Source organism: Actinia tenebrosa, unplaced genomic scaffold, assembly GCF_029948245.1.
Source record: "Actinia tenebrosa isolate PJP-AT-01 unplaced genomic scaffold, QUT_ActTen_1.0 PGA_scaffold10__47_contigs__length_13832649, whole genome shotgun sequence".
Lineage (NCBI taxonomy): Eukaryota > Metazoa > Cnidaria > Anthozoa > Actiniaria > Actiniidae > Actinia > Actinia tenebrosa.
In genome coordinates, this window is record NW_028292570.1 from 1,134,346 (window position 1) to 1,151,723 (window position 17,378).

A 17,378-nucleotide genomic window follows, 5' to 3' on the forward strand; every position below is an offset into this window, starting at 1 on the left:
TTATACTTTCCCAAGAAAGGTGACTTTTCTTGCATACAGGAGGCGAGGGTCGGCGTTTTTTAAATAAGTCACTAAACAGTCGGGTTTACGTTTATTCATCTTTCTAACGACATAACTGCGTAATTATTAATAATAAATAATACATGTTTGGACATACTTAGGTGTGACAACTTGTAGACGTTTTTTCTAGACATTGTACACCCTTATAGGTACTTATGCTATAACTATTTGTAAAATATTAATTTATTAATAATAATTTATATTAAAACTGTTGATAAGTACATTAAAGTCAGTTTAAAGACTTCAATGCTATGTCTGATTTTTTAAAAACACACACCCTTCGGCCTGCAAGCAACAAGCTATAACCACAGAAAATGCATATCTGTCATGAAGCACCCGCTATGACCTCCATCAAACAAACGTCAAATCTTATTGCATGTCCTGAAGCCTCTGAGCTGATCTAAGTCACGGATGTAGCCAACCTACTTAAGTCTACTGAGGTTTAGCTTGTGGCTTGTGACAACGAAAATGGAGTAAAACGACGTTTATTTGACAAGGACGATTTTTAATCGTTTTAGATTTATAGTGCTTATTCGAACAGTTTTAGTCCTAATGACCAAATTATATCGAGAGAATAACCATTTTCACGCGTTTAACGTTGGATAATTGATAACTTTAAGTTTGCGAACGAGATGCATTCTAGTCTAGTTCACGTCCTAAGAATCTTTTGTCACTCAGGTTTTAATAGTCTTGTTATGCTCGAGGCTAATACTACCGCCCTAACACTGTCACCCTTGATTATTACTGTACGAAATTCGGGATTTCCTTTCTGCCCGTGAAAGAAAACCAGGAAACCCCAGAGGTCAGTGAGCTAGCACATGTTAAGGACGTCACGTTACGTTGCGTGACAACAATGTCAGCGCATGCGCGGAGGGTTATACTTCTTTATGCTTCGCTAATTTTAATAGGACGATGTGCAAGGGATTCTGGTAGCAGGAGTCAAATGACGCCATCGTGCAAACGTCCTATATGAAGTTCTTCAAACGTGTCACAACCAATTTGATTATGTGTATGGAAAGGTATCTTGCTCGTCTAAGTGAGTAAAGGACCACGCGGGCGAACTATGATGAAATGTACAGGTGCTTAAATTTATATATGGACCGGTCCAAGATGGTTATATGATGCTCATTGGTCGAGAATATTGTTAGTTGAATGTTCATAGCCAAGTGTTGAAACTGAAGAAGAAATTTAAGAATATGAGATCAAGGTCTGACGAGGCATTATCACAATTGTTATTATCAATCATTATTAACCATTATTGGCAGACACACAATTATTTGTTTTAACAGTTTATCGATTATAAATTATCATTAATATATGAATATTACATTAATAATTGTCGCGACAATTATCCTTAACAGCTATTATTTTTGGCAATTAAAAGACTGTATATACAACTGTTATTATTAATAGCAATTAATATTTATTAGCAATTATTTTTAATATTGATATAAATTGTTAAATTTTCACTTTTGATTAAGAGTTTCAATATTAATATTAGCATAACATATAACTCATGCAAGTAGTTTTTCATTTAATTTCATTAAGCACCACATAACTTTTTCATTAATGATATCATAATATACTAATAAATAAAGAACGAAAACAAACAACAAAAACTCTTACGTAAGTTTTGTATTATCATACCCTACCCTTCCCCAACACAAATAATAGACTGTAAAAGTCAGATTGCAATGAAAAGGTAACATTCCTGAAAGGTCTGCTTTAAAGAGTTTAAATCTCACCGTATCCTGTGCTCAGTCATGCGGCAGGTCGCAAGAGTCATTTGGTTAGATTATTGCATTATTTCACGTATTCGTTCCCACTCACTTGGTAAAACAAAATTCCCTGATTTCCCCTGAATTTTTGCTGACCAAATCCCACTTTTCACTGTCTTTAACGAACACAAGTTTAGAACCATTTCTACTCAAACGTAAGAAGGTTACTCTCTTCTGAACTTCCACAAAATGCTTAAAAGGTTGTCAGTTTTCAATGACTTTTGATAAATTTCCCTGACTAGATGTAAAATTCCCTGAGCGGCTGCCTTTTTAATCATTCCCAGGGGAGTGAAAAAAACAAAAGGCATGGCGTACATGTTGGTTGGTATAACGAAAGAATTCATTGACAATTCTATATTCAACCAAGATGGCGGCTATGATGTCATTCGAAAACGAAGAATTCCCTGACCTTGAAGATTTTGGGATTTCAGTGACTTAAGGTCAGTGGGAACCCTGTCATGCAGATCAAGGATCGATTTGTTGGATTTTATCGGCTTTCACACGTTCGTATTGTGAACGAGCTTTTGCTCGCGTTGAAATAAACGATTCTATTCTATTCCTTTTGTTCGTGGAGGGAAATTAAGGCAACTATGCTGCCTTTTGGTTGCCATATTAGCATTCCATAGTATACGTTTATGAACAAGCCTCTTTTATGGCAATGCAACGTTTTTTTTCAAAATTTTCAATCAAATTGACTTGAGTCCCAGTGAAAATAGAAAAACATTCACAATAGAGTGCAGACCATATATCCGTGAAAAACTTTGTAAGAAGTTGCACAAATTTGCACAAATTATTAAGTTCAGTAGACCTCAGTAGACCTCAGTAGACCGTAGATCTACAAACTCTACACTGATTTGTAAAATTTTGTTTGTTAACTTTTTCAAACATATAATTGTATGCACTCTACCCTTTGATGCTATTTGCTCCCACATTTAGAACACTTCAAAGCCAAGTAACAGTCTTCGGTGATTTCCAAATTTGAGTGCTAATTTTCAATGAAAATACCTTGATTCCTTGATATCTGCTCCACATTTAGAGCATATTGACATCTTGATGCAGCATTTATTATATTGTACATTACATAAGTCAATGACATCAGGTACTTACACCTCGTTGTCGTCCAAGTCATCTGATGATCCCTTGGCTACGACGAGATCCAAGACACTCTAAATGCAAAGAAAACTATTTGGAAAATCTTTAAAAGTATTTGCGTCAGAGGAAAATAGGGAGGGCCGGTTTGATGACTTCAAAAATTAACCAATCATAGTGCAGATAGATGCAAAAGCGCATCTATATGGGAAGCACGGGTGGCGTGCGTTGTTACGTAATGTCCGTCTAATCTCTGGGGTCTCGCATTTGATTACTTGACTTGGCATCACGTGTGAGTAGAGTTTGTTGATTCGGAGGGTACGCTTTCTGCGGGTTATCAGGTTTATGAGGTTGTTTCAGGGTTCTATCTGTGAGTTAGCCATGCCCTGACTTAGATCAGCCCAGAGGTTGTTTCAGGGTTCAATCTGTGAGCTAGCCAAGCCCTGACTTAGATCAGCCCAGAGGTTGTTTCAGGGTTCTATCTGTGAGTTAGCCATGCCCTGACTTAGATCAGCCCAGAGGTTGTTTCAGGGTTCAATCTGTGATTTAGATATGCCCTGACTTTGATGAGCCCAGAGATTGTTTCAGGGTTCGATAAAATTTAACGGTTTTAAAGGTGTTGACTGCTTACCGCTCTTCTGTTCATAGCTTCTCGCAGTTCTTCTTGGGCTTGTTCTCGAGAGATGCCGATCAAACTCGTTCCTTCTACATTAAGCAACTGATCACCTACCTCAATGTTACCTGGGAAATAAATGGTGTCATCAAAAACCTGGGAAAAATCATTGCGGAATCCAATCGATTTTTTAACAAATACAAACCATTTTCTGAGAGAGCTCCTCCTTCTTTGATACTTGTAACGTAGATGCCGCCATTTTCTTCTTTGATTTCAATTCCAAGGTCTGCAACCTTTAAAAAAATTGTTTGAAAGTAAAGTACATGCGTTTTGGGGCTAGTGGGTTGCCTGCGTATCGAACTGGCCGGGAAGGTTTTGGTTGAGAAAGCGTGACATACTACAATCAATTATGAATGAATGAACTTTTTTTAATGAGGGTAGCACACAACAGTTATAATTTAGGCAATTACAATGATAACTCTGTTAGACATGATTTACTACTATTACCCTAACAGGGCTTACCCTATCATGGCTGAAAAACGAATCAGCCGTCGTGGGTAAAATCGCGGGCTCACTTGCTACTTTAAAAAAGTTTCGAAAAAATCTCAAAATCAGCTACTAAAGTGCAGAAGTTAAGCTTATTTCTTTAAATCTAAGACGGGAAGTGTGTATCTTTTCCTATTAACCAATGCCTAAGGTTTGTTTGTATTGTATGTAGAACTTTTCTAATGTTTGTAGTAAAATATTTCCCCCTAAAAACCTTGACCAATTTTTGTGTTAGTTGCGAAGTTTTCAAGCCGCCATGTTTGTTTTCTTGGACAATTTGGCGCATGCGCGTACATTTGTCAGCCCTGTCTACTGAGATGAAAGGAGGAGAAGGGAGTAGATTCGTACCTTTTCAATCGAAATAAATTTCGCTTCTCTTCCTTGAAGGACGTCAGATTCAAACTACAAAAGAAACAAGGCACTATCTCAGCGTTCAGTTCAAACTTAACCTATTTTTTGTTCACAAGCAAACATCTGAATTTCTGTTTCTTAATGACAAAAAAAAAGGTCATATCCGGGAAACATTAACTTGCATATGTTTGCTAGTATATATATTTTTAACTGCAAGCAAAAGTAAGCAAAAACGTTAAAAAAATATTAGTTCATTAAGCAGCAACAGCAGCAACAACAATAAGGGACTGTTCATAAATTATGCCTCAGGGTGGGCTGGAGGGAAAAGCGAAAGAAACCTTGGAAAAATTCACAACCCCCCAATTCTATCTAAAAAAAATTTTTTGATCCTCTTCTTGTGACCTTTTAGTAAAATACCCCCCCCCCCCCTCCCCCCCATCCCACCCCATAAAAATGTACTTTAATACTTTTTACATACTATTTAACTGAATACTCTTGTTGCTGCTCTGCCGGACCTTTCCTTGTGACCTTTTAGACATTCCTTAATTATTTGTTTCAACCCCCCTCCCCCCCTTTATGTCAGCAAATACTATTAAAGCCCACCCTTCTTTGTGTGATTTTTTTTCAAAGCCCCCCTACTTTTTTCTCCAACCCCCCCAAGGCATAATTAATGAACAGTCCCTAACAACGGCAGCAACAACAACAGCAAGAACAACAATAAAAGCAACAACAATAACAACAGCAACAGCAACAGCAACAACAGCAGCAACAACAATAACATTAGTAGCAATAACAGCAGCAATATCAACAGTAACAACACCAGCAACAACAACGACCAAAGCCACAACAACAACAACAAACAAGCAGTAAATTCCTCACGGTGCTACTAAATAACACGAACTTGAAAAGCAACACAGATAAAAGATACAGAAAAAGCTGCTTTCAATTTACCTCATAGTTGCTAGGGTTCAGACTTTGTGGGCTTGGTAATATGGCGCCTTCCTCTCGCGGTAAAGTCATGGATGATGATCCGATGATCTGAACACTGATATGGAAAAAATGTTACGAAAATTCAAAAATGCAACCGATGCAGTTTCATAATTTCATTCCCTTTAAACAATAACATTGGGTTGAAATAATTAGAGCCTGGGTTGGGATACTTTTTACCTGAATATGGAAAGTTAAGGTATTTGAACCTAAAGCACTTACGTTTTTTAAAGTAATTTTCCTTACCCTTCCTTGAAAAGAGCCTTTTTCCTAGTGTCTGTTGTCATCTCGGACAGCATTGGTTGACTTTCTTTAAAAGATATGTCACAGTTACTATGAATTCTGTTTCATTGTCAGTAATGTAATATGGAGTTTTTGTTTAATATCATTTTATTCTTTTAGCAGAAGAAAATATAAATTCTCATTGGATTTAGGGAAGAAACCATTTCATGAAAACACTACAAAATTTAGATTGAATTAAAAAAAAAAAAAAGGAAAAAAAGAAGAAAACGAATGGCAGAGAAAGATGGACGGATGGGCGGACGAACGAACGAATGGATGGATGGATGGATGGATGGATGGATGGATGGAGGGAGGGAGGGAGGGAGAGAGGGAGGAATGGAGGGATGGAGGGGTGGAGGGATGGATGGGCGGAGGGATGGATGGATGGATGGATGGAGGAAGGGAAGGAGGGAGGAGGGGAGGGAGGGAGGGAGGAAAAGGAAAAAACAAACGAGTTAAAAAACAAAAAATTGAATGAACGAAAGGAGGAACCAATGCATAAGATCCAGAGATCTGAGAGATCGAAGTTTTTGGAGCGTTTCTCAATTCATTTCTAAAGAATTTATATTAAAAATATTTAGAACTGATTATTATAGCAATGATATAATAATAGTAATAATGGCAATTACAATTATAATGTTAATGGAAATAGTACTAGTGATGATTTTTTCAACTGATTTAAGCTTCAGCTCTTATACCTGGATGTTCGACGTCCTCCTCCTCCTTTTCCCCTTCCTCTTCCTCTTCTACTTCAGACTTTACTTTATCTTTTCTCTCTTTATCCTTTGCTTTTTCTTTCTCTTTTTCTTCGGCTTTCTTCAGCAGGATTTGCGTTCGGATGGCGAATTCTGGTACTTTCTCTTCGTCGTTTTTGGAATCTTCATCTCGAACGAGTTTTTCAACCCTCTAGTATGCATGAAGAAACCGGTCAAAAATCAGTTAGGCGAATAAAACACAAGATTGAACAACGATCCAAAATGGGGTCACGATTTTATAGACCTTATTCGTCGTGGTGCAAGACCTTATTCCACGTGGTGCAATGTGCAATGCTTTCATTGTTTTCATTGCACCATTGATTTACGTGGTGGGTATTGGTAACCCCCCCTCCCCCCCTTCCCCCCCAACACACATTTTGACAAATTCGATACGTGGTGTCTGTAGAGATTATTTGTATGCAAAATAATTTTCTTTAGCTTACGATGATGTGAACAAACAGTAACCTCATTTCAGCGGTTTTACATAGTATGCGTTACGGCTGTCAAGTACCTTAGAATGTCTCAGAATAAGCTGCAGCTCTTGAAAGGACTTGAGCAAATAGACCGCCTAAAGGTAAGATGAGAAAAACAATGAGAAAATGAAAAAGATAAAATGAAAGATATTTTCATCGTAGTCCTCTTTTAACTTCTCTGGTTGATTAGAGACGGGACCACCATTAACGTGGTCACACGGTACGAGCTACTTGAAAGTCTAACACTTGAGAGGCACTCTAAGACCCTGAGTGTTGGTCCGGCCAGGACTCGAACAACGACCTCTCTCGCACAGCAGACCGACGCTCTTACCTATTGAGCAAACCGGGCGGCGGATATAGGCAGTGTTTCATATGGAATAGCGCGCTCACATGTCGTACCGATATTATTTGAAATCAGGTTATTTAAACACTTTTTACCTCAGAGTAGCTCCACTTCGTGATGTCTTTCCCGTTGACAGATACGATTTCATCACCAACCTGAACGTAAAACGTAAGTCATGTTTAATTTGATTAGGGTGGAAATGAAGATAAGAGCGATTGACATGAACATCAACAACCCCATCATGATTATCATCATCACCATCATCATAGCCGTGGTTATCATCATCAACTATCACCATCGTTATCGTCAACATCAGCATCCCCATCGTTATCACCAATATTACCTCATCATCACCATCATCGCCATCACCATCAGCATCATCATGAACATCAGCATCATCGTCATCACCATTATCATCATCATCATCATCATCACCATGACCATCATCATCACCGCATCATCCTCAACATCACCATCATCATCATCGTCACCACATCAAGCACCGTCATTGTTACAAGCTCATTAAAAGCATTTCTCCCCAGTTGTCATAGGGATATTCTTACCCTGATTCCCGCCTTGTCTGAGATGGATCCTGGAGTAACAGCAATCACGAACAAACCAGAGATGTTTGGAAACCCATTACGAACACTAAAAAAATAAAGTAGATTTCATTTCTCCATAAAACTAAATCGACCTTTTTCGAGTTCCAAATTACTGCTTGTTCCTTGATCACAGACTCATTTGCACAGGGTTAGCCTCGAATCAGTGTCTAAATATTCACAAATACCAACGGTAAAGTAAAAGAATGCACGACTTCAACAATATAGACACTTTGAAATTCCACGAACCTGCACTAAAATACAATATTATGCACAAAGTCGAGGGTGACCCTGAGCAACAGAGATCTCGAACCTGGAGTATTACGTTATATGTATATAAGATCGTTTGGAAGACAGGTGATGTCAGAGTTGAAAATATGCCGCGCAGCTTTCCGAAAACGTGTAGAGTGTCAAAATAAAGATATCTCAGTAAATGTCAATCAAACCACAGCGAGCAGTATTTTTACCGGAGGGTCATTGGAGAATTATAAGACAAAGACGCATAAAAGAAAGGTGTACTGCATTTTGAATTTTTCATTCGCTTGTTTCATGGCCTCAAATGCAATTAAAAAAAGTAACACTAAAAAATAAGTAAGGGCGCTTTTTCTCGATATGATTCTCAACTTTTACCATTTTATTCAAACTGGGCTTTAAGCTAGCCTACAATTGATTCACAAAAGATGTGCCAAACATTTCTTTGGGGATAAGTCTATTTTTTTCGTATTTTCATGTTAGCCTTAGCTTCAAGCTAACATAGCATCCAAGGTAATTTTGAAACGCATTTATTAGTAAAATCTTAAACGACGACGTCAAAAGGAAGTGTAAATAATTTTTTATTTGGGGCTCTTTTCATTGGAGAATTCATTCGAAACATTGTTAGTAGAGTCACTTCATCCACAGGAAAGACAGACGTTGAGGGAGCGAATCCCTAAATTTACGCTTCCGGTTGACGTTGCCGTCGTAGATTTTACCAAAACGTCAGCTGACAAGGCATCATGTTAACGTAAAAATCGTGCTTTTTTAGCTAAAATAAAGAATCTAAAAATTAAGTTTCACGATTTTGATGCGTTTGGCAGGACGCCTTTTAACTTGTGTTAACTAGAGCTTCCTAAATATTGACTGACACAAATTCAGAGCAGTTCCGTGGTTTCTAGGACTCAGATTCAAAACTCCTATCGCAATCCCCGGATCTGTCTGCATGGAATATTTTGATATTTTAAAACAGCATCTTCTTGGCAAAAAGCAGCAAAACCTTGACTGAGAAGTCAAACAAATGAACACTAACCTGCAACCAATTCCTCTTTTGCCGACAGAAAGAAAGGCTTGCTTGTCACCAGGAGCCATTTGGAATGGTTTATCATCAGACAGGGTGCCTTCTTGGACAAGATGTTCCTACCAAACAGATTGACAAAAATTCAACAAAAAAACAATAATTGAATGACATTTCTTGTCATCTCATGCAGAATATTCATTAATCACTAATTGAATTTTCAGCAGCATTCATTCTGGTTGACAGCACATGGTGGTCAGTGTTTACAACCACCATTTTAAGAAGATAATGAGATTTAAAGATTTTTTCAGATGATTGAAATTCAGCAATGGAAAGTGAAAATTTTATTCTGAATAAATTAAGTGAACTTGACTTAGTTATGCCCTAACTTAGATCAGGCCAGAGGGTGAACTTGACTTAAAAGTTGTATGTATCAAGGGCGGATCCAGCCAAAATTTTAGGGGGGGGGGCTAATTGAGTTTAGGGGGGGGGGCTAATTGAGTTTGGGGGGGCTAATTGAGTTTAGAGGGCGCTAATTGAGTTTAGGGGGGGCTAATTGAGTTTCATCCATCAACATGCACAACGGAAAACAATATAAAAAAGCATCGTTTTTTTCTGCTGAAAGGGGGCCTTCAGCCCCTCTTTGCCCCCCCTGGATCCGCCCTTGTGTATTATCTGCAAGTTTTTTTAATCAGATAACATTTTTATCAGTTCATGAAGTTCACATATTATAGAGGATTGTTGTCAGTCCCTCTGAGGTAAGGCAAGATAGGTGATGCCATGCAGCTGCTGCATATTGATCATTTGTAATAATTAACAAATATCACTGATTACCAATAGATCAGGATGATAATACACATTCTCCTTGTCTTCTACCTCTTCCCATCTAACAAGATCATGTCTGAAACAACGAAAGCTTTGGTTTTAAGGCAAAAGGCAAACAAAATGTTGACAGGTAGACAACTACACCTAAGATATAAACATACAGTCAGCAGTAAAGAAAGATAGATACACACAGATGCAGAAATTGAGGCAGGCAGTTAGAAAGAAAGAAAGAAGGGAAGGAAGGAAGGAAGGAAGGAAGGAAGAAAGAAAGGATGGAGGGAGTGAGTGAGGGAGGAAGGAAGGAAGGAAGGAAGGAAGGAAGGAAGGAAGAAAGAAAGGAGGGAGGGAGGGAGGGAGGAAGGAAGGAAGGAAGGAAGGAAGGAAGGAAGGAAGAAAGAAAGAAAGGAGGGAGGGAGGGAGGGAGGGAGGGAGGAAGGAAGGAAGAAAGAAAGAAAGGAGGGAGGGAGGGAGGAAGGAAGGAAGGAAGGAAGGAAGGAAAGACCTTTATAATCTACCAATAAGTGTTGGTCGACTGTTGCTCAAATGTCAGCCAAGGCATGTCCAACATTATTATATATACAACACCTGTATAGTACAGTCACATGTAAACAACACTGACTACAGTATGACATTAAGCTGTTTAGTTTACATGGAACCCTTACATTTTACAAGGAACTTTGCCCGTGCCTGAAATAAAACATAAATTTCTGTTAACTTTCGAGAAATGAGCTAAACTTTTGCCCTTTAGTAGCTGATTTTAGGAAACCAATGGGCATTTCATAAAGGAAGCAGGTGAATGAGCCTGAGATTTAACCCATAACTGCTGATAGTTTTTCAGCCCTTTTAAGATTGATCACAAGATTTAATGCAAGTTATGCATCTTAAAAAATTAAAATACTGTATGGAAAAACATTATTTCGAACCCCAAACATGTCCATTAAATGATGGGCAACAGTTCAAATAAGAATTGTGTGTTTTTGAGGAAATAAAGTGCATATTGACTTTCAAGACAAATAAAGGATGTAATATTCCAAAAACGTTTGAAATGGGAAAAAATTATAGACTGTTAACAGTCCCTCTTTTTCCTCCTAACTCAGTAAAGTTCCCCCCCCCCCCCCCCCCCCCACTGTTTTGGTCACACAGAGTCTGGGGGAGAGTATTAAAAAATCTATTGCATTTACCAGACCTGGATGATGGACAGCTTAATGCCTTACAGGTTTTGCAACCCAATTGGTAAGGCATCTGATATATCAAATTAGAATTTAGATATTTAATTTTATGGAGGGAGGAAAAACTGGAGAACCTGGAGAAAAAACCCTTGCAGCTCACAGGAGAGAACCAACAAACAAATCAACTAACATATGACACCAAGCCTGCCAGGGCTCGTACCTTGGTCACATTGGTAAGAGGCAGTGCATATTAGCAGCAGATATGCCACCTGTGCTTCCCTAAGTAGTAATTTCCTCTACCGTCATGTTACTTCACTCAATCCCACTCCACACACACAACCAAGTTTTAGTATAGGGAAAAACACGACTCCACTGAGTGAGGAAGGAAAAAGGGTAACGGTTTAAAAAAATTAGAGAAAATGATACAACCAATAAATTTAAAACTAAGAACAATAGTGCATGTTTGATAAAAAGAAAGTGCTCACTTCTGACTTTCAAGGCAAGTGTTCTTCTTGATCTTAGTAAGTTCACCACTTCCTCATGTGTTGCCTCTGTTAATATCATGTTGTTGACACTGAGAATCTCATCTCCTGTCTGTAAATAGTAAATAAATGAAATAATTCAGTTTGTTCAAATTAGTGGCCAGGATTAATCGCAAAGTTAGGATTTTCATGTAACGAAACTGGTTTAAAAAATAATGACATGCAAATATGTTCTTACGAGATGAATAGCAAAGCAGATAAAAAAAAAGTTAGGTACTCTTGAATTTAAAGAACATATTTTCTGTAAGTTATTTAATTCATGTGACTGAATTTCTTCCAGAAAATCATCTGAGGCAGGTTGCATGAAGGCTGAATAATTATGCTGTCCACTGGATAAATCCTTAATTATCCAGCAGATAAATATTTAGCAATTATTTGCCTAAGGCAAAGTGAATATCGGGGATATATTTCCCGAGACACGAGTCTTCGAGCAGCGAGGTAAATATTCTCCATATTCACTGAGCCCAAGGCGAATAATTGTTTTAGCATATACCAACTTGTGTACAAAGTAACTTATTTTTATATCCAATAATTCAATAAAAACAAACAAACAGAAACTTCTAGTTTGCGTGACAAATTCACGCAAAACTTTTAGCAAAACTTTTAGGCCATACTTCGTTGCCTTTTTAGTATTGATAAGAATGGCATTTACTTTCATTTATTTAATTTCCTCATCGGAAATTGTAGCTAAACAATTGCCGGCAGATGCCATTTTGTTTTGAGATTCAGAGGTGAATATCGTAAAATATTCACCTCCAAATAACCAATTATGAGCCTGCGTGTTCTTAGTGTAACCGGCGGCAAGGCGCTCAGCTATGAATCAGATTGCAAGTGGTTTTGACAAAAGAATTTATTGAAAAATTCACACAACTTTACAATACATGAAAAAAAAACGGGAACGAGATTACAGGATATCTCTTTACATCGTAGAGAATTCCTTGTCTTGATATGTGCAACGTCTTCAAGAACTTTTACTACACTGATTTAAGCTTAGTTTGGGCCTATTTTTATGGAAAAACCTGCATTCTTAAGACCTTACACATCCTATGCAATGTTGCACGCCCTAGGCGCAAACAGGATGTCCCAAACACGAACTTACGTAAACAAGCGCCAAACCTAGGCATGACTCACTGTAATGTAATTACGTACGGAAATTATTTCTTGCTTACGCATTTTCCACGCAAACAGTTAACTAAAGAATTACATTCCTATGTGTACACGAGGCATTCCTAATTAAAAATATAGATTTATGACTAAATAATTACTGTCCAAAATAGTGTCTTTTGACTCTGTCACACTTGCCCCTCCTTTTTGTTTGCTTCGTCCTCGAGCAAATTCAGGAACAATGATACGCAGGTGGACTCGTCAGTACTGAAGTGCGGATCTTGGAAGATTATAGAGGTTGCTGTGTTGGCCTGCCGTTGTCCTTGTGGAACGTTGGAGTACAGGTGCAGCCAGTTCTTCCTCAGACGCATCATCACTATCATCATCATCATCAGGTTCAGCTGGTTCTGTCATTGGTTGAAAGGCGATTGTCATTCCTCCAATGTCATCTTCTTCATCTGATGATTCTGGCGATGCAGTACATGTTTGTCTAGACCTGTCAGCTTGCTTGTGTCGTCCTCGTATCTCCAGCATTGGTCTTGGACACACTTGCATTTCTCCTTGACTAACAACTTTATCTCCTCCATGTCCATCAGCTCTTTCAACGACATATGTATTGTTGTCTCTTCGTTCAACGATTTTGTACACTTGGTTGTCCCATTTATCTTGAATCTTGTTTCTTCCTCTGACTTTACGGTTGCGAAGGAGTACTCGCTCTCCAACTTGTAGTGGTTCGGCCAGTGCTCTGCCCTTCTGGTCATGGATCTTCTTTCTGACGGTAGCAGCTTCCTTCAAGTTTTGTGTCACAGTGGTATAAGCTTCTCGTAGACGAGTCTGGTGCTTGGTAATCCATTGCTGGTTGTCTACTGTCACTTGTCTGTCATCATCAGGAAGTAGAATGTCCAGAGGTAGCTTTGCATCTCTACCAAACATCAGGTAGAAGGGTGAGTATCTAGTCGTTGCATGTGGCGTAGCATTATAGGCGTAACATGACTCTTTCAGGTGTTCAGGCCACCTTCTTTTCTTTTCTGCTGGTAGAGTTCTTAGAAGCTCATGTAGTGTACGGTTGAATCTTTCGCACTGCCCATTTCCTTGAGGATGATAGGGGGTTGTCCTTGACTTCTTAATTCCATACACTGCACACAACTCCTTGACTAGTTCTGCCTCAAATGACTTGCCTTGGTCAGAGTGTATTCTTTGGGGGATTCCATACACAAGGAACCATTCTTTAATCAGGGTCTTGACTACGGTTGTAGCTTTCTGATCACGGGTAGGTACAGCAATTGTAAACTTTGTGAACACATCTGTTAACACGAGGACATTTTCTCTTCCATCTGTTGCAGGCTCAAGCAAGGTAAAATCCATCGCTAGCACTTCCAATGGCCTAGTAGCTAGTAGGCTGCCCATCGGCGTCTTGACTGGAAGGTAGGATCCTTTGGCAATGACACATCTTTCACAATTTGAGATCCATTGCTTCACATCTCCTTGCATACCGGGCCACCAACATCTTTTCCTCAAGAGCTGTTCTGTCCTGTCTTGTCCTTGATGTCCACATTGATCGTGCGTACCCTTCAGTACTTGTGATTTCATTGATGTGGGGAGTAGCAGTAACCGAAGCTCACTTCCCTGTCCGACTCCTGTACGGCGGTAGAGAACTCCATGGCTTTCCTCAATCCTGTTCCAGTAACTAAGCAACTTCCTTGTATCCCTTGTCTCTTGTTGGCTTTGCCTGTTACTTGGCCGACGTCCAAGGTTTCGGTAGTGGAGGAGACGACTGATACATGGGTCCTCCTGCTGTAGTCGTTGGATCTCTGTGAGAGGTGTGGTTGGGAATGAGGTTGCTTGCTCCTCCAGCGCACTTGTCTCTGTGTTGCTTATGAACGCTGCTGATACCATCAAATGTTGACGTACCTCTTCTGGTAGGTCTGTAGTATTGGTAGAGTAGGCTAGGGTACTTCTTACTTCAACTGTGGTTGGTTCTTCATCTCGGTTGATGCGACTTAGAGCATCTGCATTCTGGTTGTGACGTCCAGGGCGATACTTGATGGTGAAGTTGAAGTTTGCTAACTCTGCAGCCCACCTCTGCTCCACAGCTTTCAGCTTACTCTTTGACTGTAGGTATGTCAGCGGGTTGTTGTCTGTGTAGACGACAAACTTCGATCCCAGCAGGTACTCCCTGAACTTCTCACATACAGCCCACTTCAAGGCTAGTAGTTCCAGCTTCCTCGATGAGTAGTTCTCCATGTTTCGCTCTCCACCTCTCAGGCCTCGGCTGGCATAAGCGATCACTTTGACTCTTCCGTCCTGTTCTTGGGACAGCACGGCTCCCAATCCTTCGTTGGACGCATCCGTCTCTAGGATGAAGGGCTTGGTGTAGTCCGGGTAGGCCAGCACTGGTGCTGAGGTTAGTAGATTCTTTAACTTGTTGAAGCTCTTTTGGCACTCTTCTGTCCACAGTACGCCAATCTGCTTCCGGGTGGTCTTGTTACTTCCTCCGCTCCCGAGCTCAGCAACTAACTTGTGCAGCGGGCCTGCCATTTGAGCAAACTTGGGGACAAATCTTCTGTAGTATGACGCGAAACCAAGGAATGATCGCAGATCGCGCACTGTCTGGGGGACTGGCCACTCGTTAACTGTCTTTGTCTTTTCAGGGTCTGTCTCGACACCGTCAGCAGAGACCACGTGCCCCAGGTAGGACACCCGATCTCTGAAGAGTTGACACTTGGCTGGTTCAACCTTTAATCCATGATGCTTCAGCTTACTGAATACCGTTTCCAACCGCTCAAGATGTTCTTCAATGGTGGATGAGAAGACTATGATGTCGTCCAGATAGACCATCAGGGTGCGAAGTATGTCCTCTCGGAAGACTCCTTGCATCAACCTTTGGAAGGTCGCTGGGGCATTCTGTAGTCCAAACGGCATCCGAGTGTACTGAAACAAACCCATGGGCGTTGTGAACGCAGTCTTGTGCTGATCATCAGGATGGACTTCAACTTGATTGTAGGCTGATGCCAGATCTATGGTGGAAAAGTACTTTGCGCCACGCAGTGCCTCCAGTGATTCCTCTATCCTTGGTAGGGGGTACTGATCACGCTTGGTTTTCTGGTTCAGCTTCCGGTAGTCGACGCACATCCTCAAGGCTCCAGACTTCTTTCGTACAAGCACTATTGGGGAGGCATAGTTACTCTCACTTGGACATATCACTCCTTTTTCTAGCAAGTCTTGTAGATGCTGTTGCACCTCCTGGTATTGGTTTGGAGGAATCCTTCTGTAACGCTCTGTGACAGGCACATCATCGTCTGTGCAGATGCGATGATATGTTGTCTTTGTACAGCCAAGGTCCTCCTTACATGAAGCAAACACCTCTTCATTTCTTTCGAACATCTGGAGAGCTTTCTCCCTCTGAAGTTCCGTTCCGGGGAAATGTTCCAGGGTAATCCCGTGAGGGGGTGTCTGTATCCTTTGCCAACGTACTTTGCCCACAGCTTCCCGTTGGGGTGGCATCTGAGGGTCAGTACTAAGGTTACAGCACACTGTCACCATGTTATTCTCGTGTAGGAACTCCAACTGCTCTCCTCTCTTGACCATCTCTCCCTCTCGCACAATTCCAATCCGCGTCCTCGGCTTTAGCCATATGTCCTTTGCCGTCTGGTTGGCAACTCTGACATAGTAACACGTCTTGGTAGTATCCACGAGAGTACTGGCCACGGTGAGGTTTCCTTCTACTGGTACACCAAGGGGTTCGATCACAGCATCAGTGCCCCATGATGGGCCTGTGACCAAGATATCAGATTCTGTGAAAGCAGGGACCCAGACTTTGTCTGAGCCGGCTACTTTCACGAACCCAGTTTTACGTTTACTCTTCTTCTCTTCATCTTGCAGGATCTGTTGGTATTGGGGCACCTGCCCAAGAACGTTGGTTCCCAGTAGGCCAGGTACCCTCCTCTGCATTACTGTAGTGGCTGCTGTGTCCTTCGTGATGAAGATGCCGCACCCAGGGACCACCACTCCTCCGATCTCTACTGTAGCGACGATATATCCAATGTAAGGGATGTCCAAACCGTTAGCTCCTCGCAGCTGCAGTAATCTTGTTTCAGGGTGTAGGTCTCCAAGGGTTGGCTGTAGCTTTTCCCTGTAGAACGACTCGGTGATGAGGGTAACCATGGAGCCCGTATCCACTAAGCTTTTCACAGGTACTCCGCCAATCCTCGCCACCACTGTGGGACTTGTCCCGACAAACTTTTCGTTCTGAAAAAGAGAGTTAGAGCCACTACAGTTCCTCTCCACGGCGTGGCTCACTGCCGTGGAGAGCTGGAGTTTGACTCCTTCTGTGGTGCTGCTGGTGCCTTGTCTTTCAGGGGCTTTGGGCAGTTCGGCCGAAGATGTCCAAGCTCGTGGCAGTTGTAACATCTCCTCGGACCACGTGGGGGACTTCGTGGTGGTGATGGGCTTGCTAACTTCATGGTAAGTTGGGTTAGCAGCTTCTGCTGCTCATCCAGCAATTTTTGTTGCTGCATGAGCCTCTCCACCAGGGCCTTCTGTCCTGCTGCAAGCTCTTGGATGGCATTTACTTGGTTGCTCTCCACCAACAC

At 40.8% G+C, this 17,378-nt stretch overlaps 1 protein-coding gene across 3 annotated transcripts in view; it reads right to left on the minus strand.

Moving 5' to 3' along the window:
• Positions 1-17,378, minus strand: part of LOC116287129 (harmonin) — a 45,663-nt gene that overhangs the window by 24,384 nt on the left and 3,901 nt on the right. For 2 of the 3 annotated variants that reach the window (XM_089026438.1, XM_089026440.1), the window contains 15 exons: positions 11,626-11,734; positions 10,634-10,658; positions 9,981-10,047; positions 9,162-9,268; positions 7,841-7,925; positions 7,373-7,432; positions 6,973-7,029; positions 6,405-6,612; positions 5,671-5,734; positions 5,389-5,482; positions 4,435-4,488; positions 3,746-3,833; positions 3,559-3,668; positions 2,946-3,004; positions 75-1,235 (listed from right to left, as the gene is read on the minus strand). In XM_089026438.1, coding sequence (XP_088882564.1) covers positions 1,217-1,235; positions 2,946-3,004; positions 3,559-3,668; positions 3,746-3,833; positions 4,435-4,488; positions 5,389-5,482; positions 5,671-5,734; positions 6,405-6,612; positions 6,973-7,029; positions 7,373-7,432; positions 7,841-7,925; positions 9,162-9,268; positions 9,981-10,047; positions 10,634-10,658; positions 11,626-11,734 — 1,206 coding nt within the window. In that variant the 3' untranslated portion in view covers positions 75-1,216. Of the gene's footprint in view, positions 1-74; positions 1,236-2,945; positions 3,005-3,558; positions 3,669-3,745; positions 3,834-4,434; positions 4,489-5,388; positions 5,483-5,670; positions 5,735-6,404; positions 6,613-6,972; positions 7,030-7,372; positions 7,433-7,840; positions 7,926-9,161; positions 9,269-9,980; positions 10,048-10,633; positions 10,659-11,625; positions 11,735-17,378 lie in introns of those variants that run through there. The other variant, XM_089026439.1, reaches the window with a different exon arrangement.